This window comes from Aethina tumida, chromosome 5 (assembly GCF_024364675.1).
Source record: "Aethina tumida isolate Nest 87 chromosome 5, icAetTumi1.1, whole genome shotgun sequence".
NCBI classification, from domain to species: domain Eukaryota; kingdom Metazoa; phylum Arthropoda; class Insecta; order Coleoptera; family Nitidulidae; genus Aethina; species Aethina tumida.
In genome coordinates, this window is record NC_065439.1 from 21,850,004 (window position 1) to 21,872,372 (window position 22,369).

At 32.0% G+C, this 22,369-nt stretch overlaps 4 protein-coding genes across 8 annotated transcripts in view; 2 read left to right on the forward strand and 2 right to left on the reverse strand.

Annotated features, from left to right (window-relative positions):
* The window catches only part of LOC109603853 (uncharacterized), a 96,862-nt gene extending 82,178 nt beyond the window's left edge, over nt 1-14,684 (forward strand). For all 3 annotated transcript variants that reach the window (XM_049968219.1, XM_049968220.1, XM_020020361.2), the window contains 3 exons: nt 11,366-12,916; nt 13,352-13,417; nt 13,499-14,684. In XM_049968219.1, coding sequence (XP_049824176.1) covers nt 11,366-12,916; nt 13,352-13,417; nt 13,499-13,528 — 1,647 coding nt within the window. In that variant the 3' untranslated portion in view covers nt 13,529-14,684. The remainder of the gene's footprint in view (nt 1-11,365; nt 12,917-13,351; nt 13,418-13,498) is intronic.
* An 831-nt stretch (nt 14,685-15,515) lies between these two features.
* On the reverse strand, nt 15,516-16,458 carry LOC109603852 (uncharacterized). The gene is made up of 3 exons (XM_020020360.2): nt 16,338-16,458; nt 16,184-16,274; nt 15,516-16,131 (listed from the first exon to the last, which is right to left on the reverse strand). The coding sequence occupies exons 2-3, from the start codon at nt 16,244-16,246 to the stop codon at nt 15,631-15,633; spliced, it is 564 nt and encodes a 187-aa protein (XP_019875919.1). The 5' UTR covers nt 16,247-16,274; nt 16,338-16,458; the 3' UTR covers nt 15,516-15,630.
* A 60-nt stretch (nt 16,459-16,518) lies between these two features.
* LOC109603850 (splicing factor U2af 38 kDa subunit) lies at nt 16,519-18,057 on the forward strand. The gene is made up of 5 exons (XM_020020358.2): nt 16,519-16,699; nt 16,755-16,909; nt 16,965-17,119; nt 17,174-17,373; nt 17,663-18,057. The coding sequence occupies exons 1-5, from the start codon at nt 16,656-16,658 to the stop codon at nt 17,781-17,783; spliced, it is 675 nt and encodes a 224-aa protein (XP_019875917.1). The 5' UTR covers nt 16,519-16,655; the 3' UTR covers nt 17,784-18,057.
* Nucleotides 18,058-18,342: 285 nt separating this feature from the next.
* LOC109603854 (protein numb) overlaps nt 18,343-22,369 on the reverse strand; it is a 31,319-nt gene continuing 27,292 nt past the window's right edge. For all 3 annotated transcript variants that reach the window (XM_020020364.2, XM_020020362.2, XM_020020363.2), the window contains exons 2-3: nt 21,157-21,390; nt 18,343-20,881 (exon numbers count right to left, since the gene is read on the reverse strand). In XM_020020364.2, coding sequence (XP_019875923.1) covers nt 19,682-20,881; nt 21,157-21,363 — 1,407 coding nt within the window. In that variant the 5' untranslated portion in view covers nt 21,364-21,390 and the 3' untranslated portion in view covers nt 18,343-19,681. The remainder of the gene's footprint in view (nt 20,882-21,156; nt 21,391-22,369) is intronic.

The window sequence follows — 22,369 nt, forward strand, 5'->3', positions numbered from 1 at the left end:
TTCTGGATAATTGTTAGTTTTGTATCTAAAATTAATTTTTCATGTGCCCACTACACTCATCTTAAAGTAAATAGTTTAAAATTTGAAAAATTGCATGTTTATTTGTACAATTCTATAATTAAACTACTGATATGATTTTATTAAAATATTTAAAAATATATATATAGTTCAATTATTTTTTTTATTTAATTTAACTACTGAAAATTTTTAATATTCAAAATGTTCAAAAATTTTTTTCCAACAAACTTTTGTCATTTTTCAAACTATTGAAATTTTTCAATTTCTTAATTTTGTATCTAAAATTGTTTTTTCATGTGTACACAAAGTAAACACTCTAAAATTCGAAAAATTCTTTGTTTATTTTACAATATTAATAAATTACTCGTTTTTAATAAGCATTTAGAGATATTTATTTAAATAAAAATGTTTATTTTACGGTAATCGTTAATTAACGACCTTGTCAATATTTATTATATAAAAATTAGTAAATCATACATAATAAGTAGTAAGTAAATATTCAGTTAATTTTCTAAAATCACAATTTTTTATGATTATCCTAAAATAAGCCGATAAATAAAAGACCGTTTTTAAATATTCGAAAAATCTAAATAACTCTGTTTTCAATTTATTCATTCCTTTAAGTCCCAATTTTTAGTATTAATTACCGTTTTTAAATAACAATTATTAAGAATGCATTCAACATAATTCCGGTGCACGTCCTTGGGTCATCTCGACCGAGGATCGCTTTAAAGCCAAAGACACTCGAGAGCACAATTCGTGTCAGTATTTTTTCGCATTGCTCGACACCTTGTCACGCTCTGGCTATCGTAAATGGAATTGTATCGGATTCCATCGTCGTTTTTATTTTAGCAATCGACAATCTTGTTGCTGCGACGGAATCGCCTCCACGGAACGTAAAATAGGCAATTTCTCAGTTTGTCACAAACCGAAATTGAATTCGTTTATTAAGTTCGCGTCATTTTCTGTAAAAATAATTGCGCCTTCCATCTGTCCGTGCAATATTCTTAATATTATGGCGGAATTCTCGGCGTATGTGCGAAAGCGTGGACGTAAATCGCGGCGGTGATGTGGTGATTGACAGTCGAACGACGCAGTAGCGAAACAAACAACGTATCGATGTCGGGAGCGTGGACGGGTGTAGAGTTGCCTTCGCGACCGCCGGATATCGTATAACTCCAGGTTGGCCGAAGGAACCATTCTCCGTCTCCGTACAACGAGACTTACTTGAGTATTTACGGTGTAGGCATAGAAATTTTCCCTATTTTTTTAGGAAAATAAATTTAAGACAAATTAGAAAATTTAACCATCACTATTGAAAGAAAACAAGACAATAAAATCATAATACAAAGTAAATTTTCATTATAACTTTATTATATATTTATAATTTAGAAATTTTTTAAGAATACACAGTACTGGAGAACAAACAAAATAAACAAATTGTGAGGCACAAAAATATTCTACATTAGATGAAGTATCTATAAAATAATTATGTACTTTATCAGCTCTTAATTTATTGAGTAGTTTAGTCTCAGTAATCCATAAAGAAAGATTTCACATTGTAAATACAGACGATACATAAATAAAGTTTATATACAATAATTTACAATTTTTTCAACAATTTATGCACAATTGTCCCCAGAGATTAAAAATCATAATTTTTTAGTCATAGATATATTTTGTTTTAATAATATTTAATTATTATTTTTTTAATAGAATATAATATAATTGTATATTTTTAGAAAAATTTCTTAAATTATTATAAATTATCATTTTGATATATTTACTATTTATTATGTATTTATAAAAATAAAATATTAGTTTTTTTAATATATTTAATTAAAATAATTCTAATATTTAATTTAATAATCAATTAAATTGCTGATAAGTTTTAGTTTCTACTTCTTATCTTTTTTTTATTTTATTAACATATAACAACTATTTTTTTTTCAAGAGAAAATAAACAAATAATTTAATATAATAATAATATTTATAAATTTTAATTTATTTATAAACATGTAATTTTTACTAAAATATATTTTATTTTAAATATTTTTAAATTTACTTATTGATGAAGGTTTTAACCCATTTTTTAAAATGTATTTATATGAAATTTTAGTAATTTCACTATTTATATTTGTATATTATTGAAAATATAATAACAATTTTTGTTAATTAAAAAAGAAAACAATTTTTTAGATCAAAAAATTGTTCATTATCTATTTCAAAGAATCTATTCTAAAAAATATTCAAGATTAACAAAAAAATATCAAAACGTATTATTTAATTATTCTCTTTTTTTCAAGAAAAAATAATGTATTGTGTATTTTTTAATTTGATTACTGAAAATTTTCCTAAATACTCATGAGAAGTGTCAGTTTCTACTTCTTAGCTTTTTTTTACTTTATTAACATATAACAAATAAAATGATAAAATTTTGAATTAAAAAGTAGTTACAAATACTTAATATTATTTAATCTTTCAAAAACTTTATTATTTATTCATTTTTCATACACTAATTTTGCTCTAAAATTGTTGGTTTTTTGTAATATTTACTATTTAATTTAAATATTTTAAAAACTTTGATAATATTTCTTAATTTAGAAAAATTTTGCAATTAAATTACTGAATTTTTTTCAAAATCCTCCAATAAAAATTTGTAATTTTTAATAATTTATATTTATTTTTTTGATTTTTAATATTCTAAAATTTAGAAATAAAAATTATTCTTTTTTTAATTGTTACTTTTTGAATATTTTGAAAAGTAAAATAGTATTTTTTAATTTTTTTAATAATAATTAATAATAATAATTATTTTGCTGCTAAAAATCTTCCAAAAATGATTGTAATTTTTATTATTTATTTTTTTTATTTTTTATGTTTTGTTATTTAATTATTTTATTTTAATATTTTGAAAAATAAAATAGTATTTTTTAGTTTTCTAATACGTTTCTAATTTTTTAATAAGATTCTAGAAGTTTGCTGCTGAACATTTTCTATTTCTTATTAAGAATTTCTTTTAAAATCCTCGAAAGAATATTTGAAATTATTTATTATTATTTATTAAATTTTAATTATTTTATTTACTTATTTTTTTGACTTCTCATGTTACGAAATTGAAAAAACAATTACTTTGACATCTTTTATATTAGTTTATTTAATTATTTTAAAAATGATATTTTTTATTTTTTTTTTTATAATAAATAAAAGATTTCTTGAAGTAAACAGCTCAAATGTTTCTGTTTCTTATTAAGAACCGGTTTTAAATAGTTTTTCTCATTTTGGTAACATTAACTCTTGTAAAAAATTCTTCAATTAAATTATTGCAAATTCTCTATTACTTCTTAAAAATCTCTTCTCTTGTAATTTTGTATTTTGGTTATTGTATCATTATATTCGGAAGGTTAGGTTAGGCATTTTTAGATTTTTTGACACTATTAATTTTAAAATTCTTTTTTATTTGACCTTTTTTATTTTTAATATTTTTAATAACTAAATATTTTTCTTTATTAACATTCTAAACATTCTTAAAAAAATATTAGTTTTACTATTTTACAAAAATTTTGAAAATTAAAATAGCAATTTAATTTTTAATTTATTTTTTTAATTAGAAAATGTGGTAATTTATTTAAAAAATCTTTAAAGGTAGTTCAAGACTTTTCTAACATTAGTTTTATAATAAATTGTTTCAATTATTATTTTATTATTTAAAGTTTTTTTATTTTAATTTTTATTTGATGTTAACTTTTACTATTTATTTATTTGCGTATATTTTAATAAGTTAGCGTCTAATTAGAGGTAAAAAATAATGATTGTCGCAAGGATAATGGCCCCGTCGACTATAAATCCACGCGCCCAGTTCTCGAGGCCGTGGGTCGTCGTAAAAACCACGTTACATTGTGTGCACCGCCCAACTGCAGAACTGCAACCGAACGTGTGTGTGTGTATTCAAATTCGCACCACCAGACCAAGCCAGACACTTCCTGGTTTAAGAAAACAATCGTTTCCTGGAATTAATCGGCCGCCCGACAAATCATCTCACTCTCACGCTCCCGTCCCCGTTTTCGAAAGCTCCTCGCGGGGGAGACCGATTTTTCTTCGTCCGAAATGCGCATCGTTTTTTCCACGGCCTTCAACGTTTTCGTTTGTCGAAGGTGTGTTTTCGGTTTGTTGCCAAAATCGCACGTCGACCACGTCCAATTGCGTATTAAATTAAAATAATTTAATATGATAGCACACTCGGCGCATCCGCCAATTTATTAAGTTTAGACGGTCGAACAGGCTGCACCCGATTGACCCACATATAAACCGGGATCGACATTTTTAATAATCCGGTATCTAATTAACTGACTAATCATACAGGCGATTTTAATTAAGCAATTAGCGCATGTGTGTGTATGTTCGGTGCCGATACGAAAACAATTAAACGGGACCAATTAAAAATTGAGCCAGGCACGGAAATTGCTTATCTGAAATTCAAATTCGATTAAACGAACCAATGTGTTGGACTATTATTGGACGAAGAATCTCGGGGGTTTGCATTTTGCACACGTGTTTTGTATTTTGTCTGTGCAACAGGAAATTGCTTGCGTATTTGTCACTGTAATACTATTTATTATTGATACGATTACTGATTGTTTTTATGACTAATAAATAATATTCTTACCATGATATATGTGTTATTTAATATGATTATTGACATTCTTGATATAATTTCTTTGAAAATGTTATTTAATGTTTTGCTTTATCCGCCCACAGTTCAAATTTCAGTTGTTGAATTTTCTTAAATTTAATATTTAATATTTACAAACATCTTTTATCAAATATAGATAGGGACAAATAAATATAAGCAAACAGTAAAAAATTATTGAAGTGAATCTGATTTTACTTGTTATAATTGTATATGTATTCTTAATTATTTTTTATTAATAATATTATATTAAGGTACGAGTTGAGTTTAATCTGTTTAAAAAATTAACATATAAAGTTATTTATTTTTAACATTTAATATAAAATCTATGGAATTTATGTCTGTTTAATTTCACATTTTCTATTTTTAAATCTCTAAACTTTCAGTTTTTTAATTAACAATTCAGGAGAAAATTCATTTTTTTGTTTCCTTTTTATTAATTTCCAATTATTGTTTTCAATAAAATTTAATTACTGAACGTTTAAATTTATTTTTAAAAATATTTTTTTTTATATTTTACTATTTAAATTTATATTTTTATATTAAACAGTTTAATTCTTAATTTTTTTTTTTTTTTTCAAGAGAAAATAAACTTAATTTATTTATAAACATGTAATTTTTACTAAAATATATTTTATTTTAAATATTTTTAAATTTACTTATTGATGAAGGTTTTAACCCATTTTTTAAAATGCATTTATATGAAATTTTAGTAATATCACTATTTATATTTGTATATTTTTGAAAACATAATAAAAATTTTTGTTAATTAAAAAAGAAAACAATTTTTTTAGATCAAAAAATTGTTGATTATATATTTCAAAGAATCTATTCTCAAAAATATTCAAGATTAACAAAAAAATATTAAAACATATTATTTAATTATTCTCTTTTCTTTCAACATATAACAAATAAAATTATCAAATTTTGAATTAAAAAGTAGTTACAATTACTTAATATTATTTAATTATAAAATCTTCCAAAAACTTTTTTATTATTTATTCATTTTTCATACACTAATTTTGCTCTAAAATTGTTGTTTTTTTGTAATATTTACTATTTTATTTAAATATTTTAAAAAATATGATAGTATTTCTTAATTTAGAAAAATTTTGCAATTAAATTAAATATAAATTAAAATATATATGAAATGTTAGTAATTTTACTATTTAAATTTGTATATTTTTGCAAATATAATAAAATATTGTGTTAATTAAAAAAAGAAAACAATTTTTTAGATCAAAAAATTATTGATTATCTATTTTAAAGAATTTATTCTCAAAAATTTTCGAAATTAACAAAAAAAATAAAACATATTTAATTATTCTCTTTTTTTTCAAAAAAAAAATGTTAATTTTAATACTGAAAATTTTCCTATTTTAATAATTTCAATTTTTAAAATTTTACTATTTAATTGCAATTTTTTCTAAATAAAAGGATATATAAAAAATCTAATTTTTTATGAATTTTTATCACAGATGCATCTTGTTTTATTTTATTATTAAAATAAATTTGGAACAGGCTCAGAAACAACAAATTTTAATAATTTCAAAGCTAGTACCAAGGTCGTACTGAAAATTTATTACAATATAATTTGATTTAAATGATTGGTTCAATTAATACTGATCTTTATTTTTAGTTTCAAAAGTTTAACGACACTTGAACTGTATGCTGTATATTTTTAAGTAGTACCACCTTTTATTACATTAATAATGTACTTATAAACGTACACGGTTAATTCTAACTTTATGTTCCTGATATTTTAACGCCACCCAGCAACTACATCGAGTCCTAGACAATTTTAGTACCGTCAGGCAGCACACGAACACGGTGATACAGCAATTTTTCACCACCGAAACTCTAAATATATACCAAGATTTTCCGTATGTCGAGGGTAAATCCGTTCGAGGATCTATTTTTAGGCCGGTTCGGGCGGTTGCAACGCGGCGGAGCGGCGGTGCATCCGTCGGGCAGTACCGGGCGAGGAGGCGCGTTGTCGGCGGTCGCGGAGAGTACGCGTGGGCACCTCCAATCGCGGAACGTCGTCGGGGTGCACGACCAAGCCCAAGAACGCGCTATAAATACCGGCGTCCGCCACGGCTCCCATTCAGTCCATGTAAATTGCCAATTTCGAGTGCACACACACAAACGTACTCCCAGCAACAGCCGTCAACCCAGTTCAGTACCAGAATCGCAGACATCCAGGGCGCAGCTGAAGGCCGGCATTTCAGAAGACACGTCGCAGCGTTTCAGTAGCACCACGTTCGAGTCGTCAGTGATATTAGCATATCGATTTCCGATTCATTAGTTTTGTTGGTTGTTTTATTTATTATTTTTTTGTCGGGACGTACTTACACAAGAAGCCATGGAGGCCCAGGTAACTGTAGCTAAAGATTGGCTTAGTGCACAAACGGGATTTTCGGCCGCATATCTTGTGATCGTGTCGATGGTGGTTGCGATTTTTGTTAAAGTACTCGTGAACGCTTTTGGACGATACGACATTGGCAGGGTAGTCTATTTTATTAAGTGTTGTTACATGTAAACAAATTTGCTTGAACCAACTAACTCCTTTCATTTTCACGCCGATCTCGTGTCGGTACTACAATGTAACAAAGTCAAAATTTGCACAGTAACACGAAATTTCCGCTGTAAATTGTTATTTGGACACAACCAAAATCTTTACTAACAATAAACGAACAGTACTGCAACTAATTTTACAGTACCGTTCCATTGGTTTGACCTAACACCGAAACGAAATTCAAAATTTGCACAACTAACCCGAGAGAAACGTAGTATTTTGGCATTAACCCTTAAAAATGTGCCACGACAGCTGCAAATTCAACAGTCGGGGCACATTTTATTATATGTTATAATATTTGTCTTTTTAGGTTGCAATTTTTAAATCCCCCGACGATATTTTCGAATTGTTCGCAGTACCTGTTTTCCCTTAGCAACACGGAGCAAAAGTTCAAAACTGGTTTTAAAGTGTAACTAACCGAAGCGCCGATTCAAAATGTCTACGAATTTCTGCATCTCTTTAACGTTCCAAGCTTCGACTCTCGTTTAACGCAGTTCTATTGATGTTTTAAAACTTTTATTTGAACTTTTGCGGTATAATATTTACTATTTTTTATGAAATATGATATAAAATCATTTATTTATTTCAATTAATATGATTCCAATTTGGAAATTTTACAAAAATTCTTTAGAAAAAATTAATTTTACTGAAATTTTTGCATATTTTAAAAAAAAACTTTGACATTTTTTCATCTTAATATTTAATTTTAATTTAAGACTTTTTAATAAAACTTTACTATAATTTGTTGGTTATTGAAAGTTTTGAGCATTTGTTGTTAAAATCTTTATTCATATAAAACCTCATATTATTGTAACTAAACTTTTATTTCTGAATTTCTTAAACTTTCTAAAAACATATTCATATAAGTAGATAAAAATATCTCTGAAGCTCAATTATTCAAATTATTATTATTATTATTATTTTTATTGTTATTTGGTAGTTTTTTATAACTTTTAATTATATTTTTAGATCTAAATTTCTTAAATTATCTATGAAATTTAATTTTGTTGAAATATTTACATATTTTTGAACTTCATTTATTAATAATTTTTTTTATTTATGGTATTTAAAACTTTTTTCGTAAGGAGATAAAAAACAATAAATTTTTATTGTAATTTTAAAGTTATTCTATACCAGATTCTCTAAAAAAATAATTTTTAAAGTAACTTGTGCATTTATCGTTGATTTCTTTATTTATAGTAATTCAATTTAAAAACTTCTTCACATAAATAGATAAAAAACCTCACGAGTTTTAACTAAATTTTTGTATCAGAATGTTTTAAATTCCCTACAAAATTTCTATACCAGATTTTCTTAAATTTAAGAAAAAAATAATTTATTTTTATTTATTATTTTATTTTTAAAGTAACATAATTCAAATAGTTTTTATAGAAGTGGATAAAATAAACCTAAAACTCAAAAAATAATTTTTATTGTAATTTGTTAGTTTTAATTTTTTTATATCAGAACTTCTTAAATTCTCCACAAGCTTTTTATATAAAAACATAAGGTATAATTAAAACACAAAAAATATAAATTTTTATTGTAATTATACTAAATTTTTATACTGAATATCTTAAATTCTATAAAAAAAATAATTTATTTGAAATTGTTACATATTTTTGAAGAAACATATATTTGTTATTTAGTTTTTTTATTTAAAAGTTTAAAACATTCATTTTAATAAAATGTAACGTATAATTTAAAATATGCATACTAAATTAACTAGTTAAATATAAACTTTAGTTATAAAAACTTCCTCATTAGAACCAAAACTTTTACTTTTGCTAGTTCTGACATGTTTAAGCGTGTAGATTATAATAACTTAATTAAACTTTACTGCTCACTGAGATTAACAACTTGCACACAACTTTAACTATTGTTATATAATATTGCCTCATATTTTTTACTGTCCTTGTTCATCAACTCTGATTTTATGTATTCGTTCATTTATTACAAAATCGACTTAGATTTTCAAGCAGAAAAAACTGAATAATGTGTGGCATATTACATGTCGGCTATAATATGCATAACATAATTGCCGTACGTACCACACGACACATGCTGCAAAAGTGTTTTTATCATTAACCCATCCGTCTGGTGTTTAAATTTCTCACGCCGATAATGTCATTCAACTTGCGTCCTGTAACAAACCACAGGGATTAACTGCAATTGCCTACACGCTTGCGATTTTATTTTTCGTTAGACAGCACCCATCATCACCGTATCAACGGCGGCGCCAGTTTCCATTTCGTAATTACACCCCCAGAAACTTTCCTTCTCATCTTCGTGCGGTTAATTATCCGTGTACCGATTTTCTGGTCAATATTTACCGGCCTTTGTTTCAAGTGGACTTAGGCATGAAAGCACGGATTTATGAAAGGACTCGTCGTTTATTTTTTTCGTCCATTTTTCCGTCCAGACAGCATTGAATTGCTCTCCAAGAACCAGCTTTTCTTTGCTCCGCACTATCGGGTTAAATTATGTCGGAATCGTGCTCTAGAACAATGACGCGGTTTATCAGTTAAAAATTTCAAGTCTTTGGCACGATATCAGATGGAACAATGGAGTTAATGACTTTCTCTGTTATAAATTTGTATTGTGTTTTGTGATTGCCAATAAATAAATTTATTGTGTTGGTAAACCGTTTTAATGTGCACATCCGTCGTAAAATCTGAGATAAATCCGACATTAAAATTAAACACAGCATTGTTATTCCACATATCAATTAACTGAGAACAAAGAATATTATTAGTTAATACACATTTCAGTAATATTTAAAATATTGGTGTATGCGCCGGTTATATTTACGCAGCCCCATAATAACGATCAAACGAACCTAAAACTGTTGACGATCGACGGTTATTTCTGTATTTCCGCGTGCGCCGCGTCATTCGAAAATAAAACCCGGAAATGCCACGAACCGATAGATAAATTAATGGGCTCGGGCCGTTGCAACGAGCTGGGCGCAACAAAACAATGGTTGCGACGCTTCCGGATGTCGAACGTCGTGTGGGTTTGTTTCGTAAAAACTAAATCGACTATGAAATCGGCGGCCTGCGCCTTGACCTTAGACGCACTGCGTTCTATTAGGTTGGCGTTGATTATATTTAGACGGGCGCAACATTAAATTTCGAAAGGATCTCTCGAGATTCACGATATCCGTTCACCCGGTGCCGTTTATCTTTAATAGTTAATTAAATAACGTTCAGCCATTAACTGTTTACCACTTGAACGTTAAGTGGATAATTTATTAGTGGATTAAAATCAAATTTAAAAGCTTAAAGCTATTATACGTGGTCTCAATGTAAACAGGTTTGAACGCATCTCTCCGGACGTAACTTCTGATTTGCATGCGGCGCAAATAGAAGAGTACATACATACATAAATCATTCCGGCATCGCGCATAAGCTAATAAAAACACATGGTTTTATTACATTCTAATGATGGAACGAGTTCGTTGATTCCATTCTATTTTAACCTGTTCGATTTGTTGCAAACCAAGCTGCATTTATCGCGGAAGATGTTTCCACTTCGATTTACTTGTCTGCACTTCCTAATACCAGGCATTTATTGCCTCGGCTTTGTCGTTTATCTTTCTATCAGCCGCGGCAAATTAATAGATGTGATCTCTACGCCACAAAGACGCTTTTATTAATCGTTGCAAGTTTCGCGCCGTCCTCGTTATGCCCAACGACCCTAGACGGGGTTATCGTTCAGGACAATTGGCTGCAAGCGAATTGAGACCAATCATGTATGCAGCGTCTGTTGTATGCTGTTAATTCAATTGTGCCGGACGATGGGCTTTGCCAAGTAGACCAGACTAATTGTTATAAATGCACTGAATGGCACTCGATGCACTTTATATATGTGTCATTGAAAAGATTTTATCATTCCAATTTGTCCAAAGGAACTTTCAATTGATGCATGCTAAGTTTTTAACTGAAGCAGTTACCACCAATGCCTACCAACTTGTGTTAATAGTTAATTACTTGTATAAAATTATTAATGGTGTTAATTTATTTTAACATTATGATTATGTATTAAAAGTTAACTAAATAATTTCTGCCTTGTTACAGAATGCTGAAGAAACTGTTGCATCTCCAACTGTGGAGTCTCCCAAAGGTGAGGAGCCTAAAAGCCCCGAAACCGCAGAGGCCGCCCCAGTAACCAACGGCGACGCCTCGGCCGAAGAGCTGGCCAAGCCCGAGGAACCCAAGGAGGAGGCCAATGCCGAAGAACCGGCCAAGCCCGCCGAGGAACCGAAAGCCGAAGAACCCGCCCCCGTCGAAGAAAAAGCCGAGGCCCCCGCCGCCGCTGAACCAGTAAAGGAAGAGGAACCGGCGGCCGCACCAGCGCCCGAGGAACCGAAAGCCGAAGAACCGCCCAAGGTGGAAGAGCCGGCGGCGCCCGCAGCCGAACCCGTCGTCGAACAACCCGTTGTCGAGGAAAGCAAAGAGGTGCGTAACGAGGAAGTCCCACCTCCTCTACCCTCCTCTAACCCTCCCTCCCCGGTGACGGTATTCGCAGAATCCACTAAAGACGAAACCTTACCCGAACCAGTCGTTGAATCCGTTGTCTCCGAACCCACAGTGGTTGAACGCGTTGAGTCGGTACCGCAGGCGGCTGTCCCTCCCGTCGAACCTGTTTCCGAACCCGATGTTGTTCCCGAGGTATCGGAAACAAAAGTAGACCCTCCGGCACCGGAACCTGTTGTCGAAATTGAAACTGTTGCCGAAACTGAAACACAACCTGAGCCCGAAAAACAACCTGAGCCTGAGCAACAACCTGAGCCTGAGACTCAAGCTGAGCCCGAGAAACAATCAGAACCCGAGAAACAATCGGAGTGCGAGAAACAGCTCGAGCCTGAAGTGATCCCTGAGCCCGAGAAACAGCTCGAGCCCGAAGTGATTTCGGAACCCGGAAAAATTTCCGAACCAGAAGTAGTTTCGGAGCCAGAAAAAGTACCAGAGCCAGAACAAGTTCCTGAAATTCAGGAACCAAAGACAGAACTCGCCCCAGTTGAAGCGGCCCAGTCGGACTCCGAACCCAAAGAATCGGAATCGTCCGAATCGTATTTGTTGGAAAGTTCCGAATCAACTGAAGTCCAGCCCGTCCAGAGCTCAGAGACATTATCACTGAAGGAGGAACCGTCCGAGTCCTCCGAACCGGTGCCAGAACCCGTCAAAGAAGAACCCCTGTCCGATCCTGCCGAGCTCCCATCACCTCCACCACCCGTTTCCTCAGAATCTCCCGAACCGGTCTCCCTGCCACCGCCCTCTGAACCGACCTCCGAACCATTGCCCGAACCCGTATCAGAACCCGTAGCAAATGCCGATTCGTTACCGGACATTTCGACCGAATCACTGCCGTCTCTGCCCGAACCGGTGTCGGAATCACTCCCCGAGCCAATGTCATTGCCACCAGTCGATATCGCTCCCGAACCAATTGCAAACGAATCGCTTCCCGAACCACCCCCAGAACCCGTCTCTCCCCCGCCCCCAGTCGCCACAGAGAGCGCCGCCCTCACGAACGGAACGACCAATGGAATTCATACGCCGGAGACGGAGACGGCCACCAATGGAGAGGTGATTCAGCCTTCGCCCGTCAAAGAGGGACCACTCAAACAGGTGAATAGAGACAAAGTAATGGAAAGTATCTTGCATTAACCCGCCCCCCTCGTCTCTCTTTATTTATTTCTTTTCACACAGACACACACATACAGACACTACAAGTTCAGATATATCCCGACTCTATTGAAATTGTTATAAATTTTTGTTGTGCTAACTCGAATGAATGGTTTCCCTCGTGGTATTTTTTCACTAACATGTCGTACCTTTACTAACATATTTGTGTTCATGTTCTACGGGTTTTCGTGATTTAACGACGATTTACTCTGATGGGCTTGTTTTGCGTTTGATTTAAGTCGTTAGTTGTTTTGTTCAATAACATGCATATCTTAGTTGCAATCCCATTAGACAGTTGGTTTCGTTTGCAAAAACTAAAACACAAACATAGCGTTTTGCAATTGTATTGTGCTGATTCGAATGTCTGCTTGATTACAGGTTCCAATCCAAAGTGATAACGAAGTGCGACAGGACGGTGCTGAAAAGATCAGCGAAGCAGTAGCAGTAAGTATCACTTTTTATTCTTTAAGTTTTTGCTGCGACAGCATATTAGCTTGTAATCTAACTGAAATATATTTTTTTCAGGAGCCAACTCCCGCTACAGCCGAAGAATAAATGTCAACAATGAGTTATTTCCTTATACATATATTATATGGACTTTTATTACAAGTTATAATGAAACAAAAAAGTAAACGGATCATTCCTCTGGCAGTGAGACCGTTCGTCGACCAAAAAGAAGAAATCCTCAACTGCCATTTAAATTAGAATGTCCACACAACACAAAGTAAAAAGGGAAAGTTGAAAAAAAAAAACGTTTTAATACTCTTCTACGAAATATTTTATAACTTTAGTGGAAATTTTTTGGACAATTTTTTATATGTCGTTGATGACCTTTTATCATACACAACTGTAAAATAAAAAAAGGTAGTGTAGAATTAGCATTTAGATGAGTCCTATTGTTAAACCTCATTTAAATCTATTGTAATCCATCACACCATGTTAAAATCAAATTACTTTCTGATTATTTGTATCGTACCCTGTAATTATATATTTTTTATTTCTAATATTTAGCTTTTTAGATTAGTTACATATCTATGAAATTTTATATTAAAAAAGTGTAATAGTTTCATTGTAAATCTTTTGCTTTAAAAGCGCAAATAACTGTTACATATTTTTAACATGCAGTGTATATTTGTGTGCCCAAACACTTCTGCACGGCGTAAAATTCAGTCGCGTCTTATAAACTGCACTGCATGCAGACAGCTGATATGGAACATTATGTAAAAAAAATATGGAGATTTTTAAATTATAAACGTGTAGATTAGCAATCGGCTGTCGATTCTTTACGTAGTATACGGTGTGCTTTTTTGTATTTTAACTGCCTAGGCAGCTGACGCACGTTGTTCAGTCATTATTTATCCTATTTTAAGGTAAACAGTGACCGACCAATGCGTTAATTTATTTTAAATGTATAGTTGGTTCAAAATTGAATTTGTACATTATTTACAACGAAATTTAACTTTATCCTTGTTTTGGTGTCTCAAAATTTTAATATGTTAGCATAGTTTTTAAGTAAAGAATTTAGTTTTGATTTTACCAACTTGAAACTATATTCTCCCACTTTTTAATCCAAAAACGGCTCTTTGATATCTCGCTAGTTCACTCACCGAAGTATCAAAAAGGCTGTGTCTAGGTAAATAAAGAAACAGAAACTCCATGTATGTGTGAATGTGTTTATAATATAAATATATAATTAGGATGTTTCCTATTATTTACTTCATTCATTTTACCCTTCCCCAATACCACATCCTTATATAGAAATTTAATTTTATTTATCTTGCGGCAAAAATTAGAGCATATTTAAATCTAATTTTTATTATGCAAACTAAAAGATATTATGTAATAATAATATATTCGAATTTTAGTCATCAGTGAGTGCAAAATGTTTCAGAATTGGTGAATTTAATATAAAAGGTTTGCATAATTTTAAAAATTATTAAAATACATATCTTTAATTATGGGATGGCAAATATCATTCATATTTGAAAATTAATCAAATAGAAATTTATTTTCTGAATATTTTAAAAGAAAAGGTGTGATTATGACGGTCGTTTTATATATTTGAATTTGTACATGTGAAAAATAAATATTTTAAATATTAAGAGAATTACAAAATATATAATAATATATTACATTCCTTAGGTAAAAATTTAATTCTAACAATTTTTGAAATGATAAACCGAAATATTATAGAAATATAGCATACGAAAAAATAAAATATGTTCAAAATATTAAATAATCCTTTAATATACAGAGGATTAAATCTATTATACATATCACATTCAAAAGTTTAAAATTAATAAGACAAATATTTTTATTGCAATTCTGCTTGGTTCCTTTTCATATTATTGCTTTAAAATTTATATTATTCGCAATTTAATTTTATAATTTAAAAAATAAAAATTGAAATAAAACTGATTAGATTTAAACTGAAATATTACTTGATAGAAATAAAGCATATGAAAAAAATAACATAAACGTGAATGAATGAGATGATAAAACTGATTAGAAATACTAAATAATGTGAAAAAAAATACACAAATTGATTGGAAATATTTAATATAATAATTTAAATATATAAACTTTATTATTTAATAATGAGAGACTTATATTTCTTAAACAATATCACAATTTTAAGATTAATAATATGAATATTTTTAATCCAATTCTGATAATTCCTTTGTTATATTAGTCAGTTCTTCAATTAAATTATTTACCTGTTCCAAATTTGCTTCAAAATTTACTGTATGTGTGTTTACAATCTTGTTTTGATCTACATCATATTTGGAACAATGCAAGTCAACTTGTAGTAGTGGTTCTCTGATTGTGGCTAGACTTGAACTTCCCATTATCCATTTTAGCCTCCAATCAATATTTTCAACTAAATTGTGACCTTTCTTGATTATATTTTCTTTCAGTAATTTTTGTAGAATTTCATTTTGTCTTATATTAAAACAGTCTTGGAACATTTTAGTTAGTTCAGGATTTGAGTCCTTAAGTTCTAGCTCTTTGTTATTGATGATGCAGTGCTTGTAAAGATTTTGTATGTCTCGTATAGCTTTGTTAAAGTCATCTTCTGTCCATTCAATATCACTGTTGAAGTTGTTGTAATTTAGTGTAGTCTTTCCAAGTAAGTCATCCACAGACTCATGTAAGAACTAAAATTAATTAAATTAATAAAATGATTTTATGTATTAAATAAATATTAACCCTCGAAAGCAGTTTTGGATTGTTTGAAATTTTTAAGAAGGGGTACACATCCAAATCGGACATTTTAGGTATTACTTCTTTTTCATAAAACCTAAAACTTAGACTTATAATAATTTACTAATTAATTTTATTTTGTTGTGTTATTATTTCTAACCTAAAATTTTCGTCAAAACACAGACTGCCAACAAAACAAATTACATCAAAGAGGTCGCTACCGTAACCGTCTGTTGTTCCTATAATTTGTAGTCTCAAAAAAGATTCTGAAGCCTAATTATTAATTATTAAGTATCAAATGAGTTTTAATTAATGTAAAAATAAAGATAAAAAATAAATTTTAAGGACAGGGTGCGCTGACCGCTCAACACTTGGCGCTAACCGTGCAGATTCCTGTACGGCAATGCTGTTTATGGCATTCTGTCAAAATTGAAATAAAAGCGTTGGTGTTGGTGAAAAAGTGTGCTTTTGGCCAAAAATGGCTGAGTATTTGGCCTCTATTTTTGGTACGGAAAAGGATAAGTGAGTAGGCTTGCCCGTAATAAAAAATTCATGTTAATCCATCATATAATTCCAGGGTAAATTGTTCGTTTTACTTCAAGATTGGCGCTTGCCGACACGGTGATCGATGTTCGCGAATTCACAACAAACCGACGTTCTCTCAAACATGCTTGCTACAGAATCTCTATGTGAACCCACAAAATTCCGCCAAATCGGCGGACGGAAGCCACTGTAAATCCTCAAACAATTATTCAAATACTGAATTCTTAACAACATATTTTTGTAGTGGTCGCCAATGTGTCCGATGAAGAGATGCAAGAGCACTATGACAACTTCTTTGAAGACGTGTTTGTCGAGTGTGAGGATAAATACGGGGAAATCGAGGAAATGAATGTTTGTGATAACTTGGGTGACCACCTTGTGGGAAATGTATATATTAAGGTACACATTGTTGATTGTAACCTCACAGAATGTTTAAGTAGATTTATGTTTCAGTTTCGACGAGAGGAAGACGCTGATAGGGCCGTGAACGATTTAAACAATCGTTGGTTTGGTGGTAGACCAGTTTACGCAGAACTTAGTCCTGTCACTGACTTTAGGGAAGCTTGCTGTCGTCAATATGAAATGGGAGAGTGTACCAGATCAGGGTTTTGTAATTTTATGCACTTGAAACCTATTTCTAGAGAATTAAGAAGGTAAACTGAATATAGAGTTATTTTATTGGTTTTATTATAGTTGAATTGTTTCCGCATGTATTAATAGGACAAAATAGGTAATAAAAAACTCCATTTTCAGAAACAAGATGTTGAACTCTTTGTTGTAATTAAAATAGAGAGGATGTAAACTAGAAACACGTAAAGATTGATGTAAATATTAATTAAATTGCTTTAAGACTTATTTCTTGACATATCTATTATTAGTTTTAACATTAATTATAACAAAATTATAATTTTGCTGGTTATTGAAAGTAATTTTTTATTTTAGATATTTATATTCCCGGAGGAAATCTGGACGTAGGCGTTCCAGGTCCAGGTCGCCAAGGAGACGTTCTCGTTCGAGGGAACGATCACCCCGCCATAGATCAGGACGCAGTGGACGTTATTGAGTTTTGTGAAATATCAATGTGTTTGCATACAAAGTTATATATTTTCTTATAACAGTTGTGTTGAATTTTATACTTAAGAACAAGTCATTGAAAAATATATTTGTAAAATTGCGTAGTTCATATCGTTTAGTGAATGTTCAGTTTGTATAATAAAAATTCCACATTTTTCCGTTTCATTGTTAATTAAAATGTTTAGAATTATGAAGTCCATTAGTTTCTTCATACAGTTTTGGTTGTGAATTTCCTAAATCAATAAAAATTAATATTTTGACAGGATTTTTGTTTTATTTGCACCAAATTATTATGTATAATCTGGCAAAATTCTTGTTTTATAAATAAAAGGAGGATTTTTAATTACTTTAAACATCATTAAGGGAATCTAATTTGACTTTTATATGAACACCAACAGTTTAATCATTTTGTTGATAATTCACACCTACTTTTAGGAATATTTTACAAGATAAAATATTTTGATAAAATGTGTTTACGTTCTAATTGTTCATATTTAGTAATTTATTTTTGCTAAACATATTTTTTAATTTTAAATGAAACAACAAAATTCTAACAGGTAATATTTATATATTACTATTTTACAGAATAAAATAAAGATCGTATATTACATAGTGTATAAGTACATGTGCCAAGAGTTGCGTGCTCCAATATACACAATAAAAATAAATACAAAAAAGTAAATAGCATAATGCTCTGAACATTTACAAAACGATATTCTGGTTAACAATAACCAGCAACTCCTTCTCTCCTTTCAATACCATATACACAATATGTTACATTTAACATAAAAAACCAACAAATTGTTGCATATGTTCAACTCTATTCAGTACAAAAGAATTTTGATTTTATATATTTATACATGAATCATAAATTAATAAATTAAGTAGACAAAGTTTTAGTTGTTATAATTATTAAATAATACAAATTAACGTTGAAATGTGTCTTACTGACCGGTGGACGGAAAATAACTTTCTATTGCCTATAAAAAAAGCAGTTTATGGAATGCCAACATTGTTTACCCTTTTATAAATAAACTCAACCTCTGGCAATATCCACAAGAGAATCAAATTCGATGTAGACTTCGTTTACAGTACTGAATATGAAAAAACAAGGAAATTAGTCGTCCTTCGATTCTCCTGTACATATGCTTAATACTCAATTTTTCATTGAATACTTTAAACATTTCAGACTTTTTTACTGTTATAAAATCCATTTAGATAAATTGGAAAGACTATAATTATAGTAAGTACTTCTGTAGTATTAATATTAATATTTGTGCATAGCATATTATGGCAGGTGTATTTTACTATCTACATTTTCAGCAGTATCCTTAGAATAGTTCGTATAATTTTAATTTAGTTTAATACCTGATACATTCAGAGAACAGTTTGATAAACTTTTAAGTTAAGTTGTAAACATTTACATAAAATAAAGAATCACATCCATAAAAAATACATAAAATTTGATTTAATACATAGTGTATGGGTGTTGTGTCATTAAGTTAAAACACGCACAGGAAAATGAGATAGAATAAAAAATAAACCTGAGTCTGCTTAACATCTGAACTATGAGCAAATTATCTAGTAAGTGTTCCAGATCCGGCTGTAGTAGCAAATTAATATTTACAAAACATTGCACAGTTCAGTCCTGGCGAATGTCTAGAAGTAAGTATCTAAACATCATGGCTAAAACTAACCAAAGCATTCAAATTTAATCACATTGTCTCCAACAAACTACGTTTGCCGATAAATCATCTTCAACAAATAACAGACAAAAAGTGCGCTCACGTGAATCAAAATCGACAAATCGAGCGCCCGGCAACATAATCTGCGGAGTTTGCTTCAGATGAGCAACAATATATAACAGGAGTTTTAACAGCCGTTGAACTACAGCTGGATCTGAAACGCTTTTGGTGCGGTGTTCGTCGACAAGAACGGATTAGTGCTGTTCGTGTTTTGTCTTGCCGCCACTGAGGCCCATTCGGCGTCGAAGGGATCGGGTTGGGTCGATCTAGGATAAGTTTCGGCGCCAGAATCGAGCGACATGGCTCTGGAATGTGCTCCGATAGAAGGCGTCCTCCTTGGTGAGCCATCCATTTTGCTCAAAACTGGGGAGGTCCCGCCGACGATTTGCCCCAGCCATTGATCAGGCTTGGGCAGGCTCGCGTTGGAACTAATACTGTTGTTTACTGAGCGGTTGGGAGTGACAGTTTTGCTCACACCCGGGCTGAAGTTGAGGCTGACCGGTGTTATGTTGGTGGTGACCGACGGAGTCGACGTAATTGACTGGTTGTACGTGTTGTTGATCGTGGTGACGTTCAGGTTGAGTGTGTTCTGATTGACCGACGTCTGATTGTTGAAGTTGAAGTCGTCGCTGTTGGTTAATTGACTCAGTCCCTGCGACAGTTGCTGGCATAAGGCGGTCACCGGATCGCCGGGTGAGATCTCTGGAATTGGGGAGACCTGTGGCTTGTTGGTGTTCGTCGGCGAGGTGGGGGTGTTGTACTGGTTGAGACGTGCCGTGTTGCTGGGCAGCTCGTTCACGCGCAACGACATTTGTCGCTTGAACGGCGAGTTCTGGCCCAAAGTGCTGAAACCCCTACAGCTACCTTGTCTCTGTAACATGCTGGGTGTGGCGTGGGGCCGTTCTATTGCGAACGGATTCACCGGTGTGGGTTTCGTTGGTCCCACGTCAATGCCTCGTTCCATCTTCTCCGTCAGACTGGACTGTCTGAACGACCCTGTTCTGGTAAACGTGTTGTTCTTGCTGTCGAACATCATGGTAACACCACACTCCTTATCTCTCTTTTGTTTCCGCTCCAAACACACGGCAAAGGCACAACCGACGGCGTGAGAGAGCCGCTCCCCGGACTCGCGCAGCGCGAGGAATCCGTGGCACATCCATCTTCTGGTGGTCCCGTCTCGGCATATGTAGCTGAAGCCTCGCTCGTGGTTTCGATCTGGGGCACAGAACGAGACTTTTTCTATCGTTTGGTCGACTATCAGACCCTTCGTTTCGTCCTCCACCACCCTCAGTCCGTCACCACTCACGTGCAGTACGGCCCTTACTGGTCGGCGTCTTGATCCCTAAACATTTTTTCTCAATTAATAACGTACTTAAATAGAACATTAACAACAATAATAAATTAATATTGTCTAATGGAAAATTGTGAATAAACCAGAGGTCAACGATTTTTTATTGTTATTAGTTATGCCAAACAAACTAGGTTTTTAAATTTTTAAATGAGCATTGTACAAGGACACCATGTTCCAATCTAAATTGCTCTATAAAAGCATCCAATTAGACTGATTTTTTTGTTATTTACTAGTATGTATAAGATTTCATTAAAATTGAAATTTACCCTTAAAACTTTGAGTGCCTCCTCGCAGACCTGCATCCCCCGTGAGTCGAATACCTCGACGCATCCGAGATATTTGACGGCGAATGTGCAGGTACCGGATCTGACTGCAGACTCGTCCGCCTGCCACTGGTGTGGTTTAGAACTTTCAGGGACCCGGTCCCTCCGTCTCCGGAAGGAATCCCGGAACGACCTCCGTAACTTGTCCATCCTTCGGGGCGACCGCAAACTTCGCCTCTGTAAATTCCAAAAACATTATTAATCGATTGTGGAGGTCAAAAAACTATTTAAATTTTATTTAAAACAATGTTTGTCCTTTGACATTTTTATTCTCTAACACTATTTAAATTTGTTGTTTATATTTCATTTATTTATGGCTGTTAACACCAAATAATATAAAAGTTTTGCCAAACTTAAAACAAATAGACATCCAAGATGGTTGTTTTTATTACATTTCCTCATTAAACATCGTTAGCGAAACTTTTTGTTGCTGTTCACACAGACAAGTTAATTAGGCACTTTATGTTGTATAATTACGGTAATATTCACCAGGTCTAAGAAAATTACAAACTAATTAATATCAAGTTTATACGCACAAGTATATGTGTGTATGTAGAATAGTAATTACAAAAGTTCCAAGGTTTCCAATTGTTGCAGAATGCATGTTCTTTTTGCATAAATATTCACAGGTAAACCTTGACGCAGAAAAATTCCCGTAATATAAACAAGACGTGTTTATTTACTTTCGTTGATAAAAGCAATAACTGTACATGAAATATTTCAGTTAAAGGTGTCAACCGCATTTTTAGCTTAACAGAACTTTATTTATCTTATCGTGCATCTGAGAGGCGCCAGTTAGTTTACTCCACTTAACATTGTGGGCGTACCAAGTTTGTCCCATTCAAGAACACACTGACACACACTTAAATCTGTACTAATTAACCAAAACGACTACAGTTTTAATTAACAATCCAGATAAATTAATTCAGCCGCACGCTTTGCGTGTTTGGTTACGTCACCCGCTAACTGCAAATGTAGTAATGCTAAAATTGTAAGTAAACTTTCGATTGGCCTAATAGAATCGTTCGTGAACAAGTACCGAGGCGAACGTGTCGTGAATTACATTCCGCGTACCATCTGGTTGTGGGCGGATTTTGTATTCGATCGTGGTACCCAAGATGTTCACCAGTGCAGTCGGTTATTTTTGTATTTGAAT

Bases quoted from the DNA above. Each gene is read 5' to 3' on its own strand.
- LOC109603852 (XM_020020360.2), bottom strand. From the start codon at position 16,246: ATGTCCGATTTGGATGTGTACCCCTTCTTAAAAATTTCAAACAATCCA. The intron at 16,132-16,183 runs GTTAATATTTAT...AATTAATTTTAG, and splicing joins ATCCAAAACTGCTTTCGAGG to TTCTTACATGAGTCTGTGGA.
- LOC109603850 (XM_020020358.2), top strand. From the start codon at position 16,656: ATGGCTGAGTATTTGGCCTCTATTTTTGGTACGGAAAAGGATAA. The intron at 16,910-16,964 runs GTAAATCCTCAA...ATATTTTTGTAG, and splicing joins ATCGGCGGACGGAAGCCACT to TGGTCGCCAATGTGTCCGAT. The intron at 17,120-17,173 runs GTACACATTGTT...TTTATGTTTCAG, and splicing joins TGGGAAATGTATATATTAAG to TTTCGACGAGAGGAAGACGC.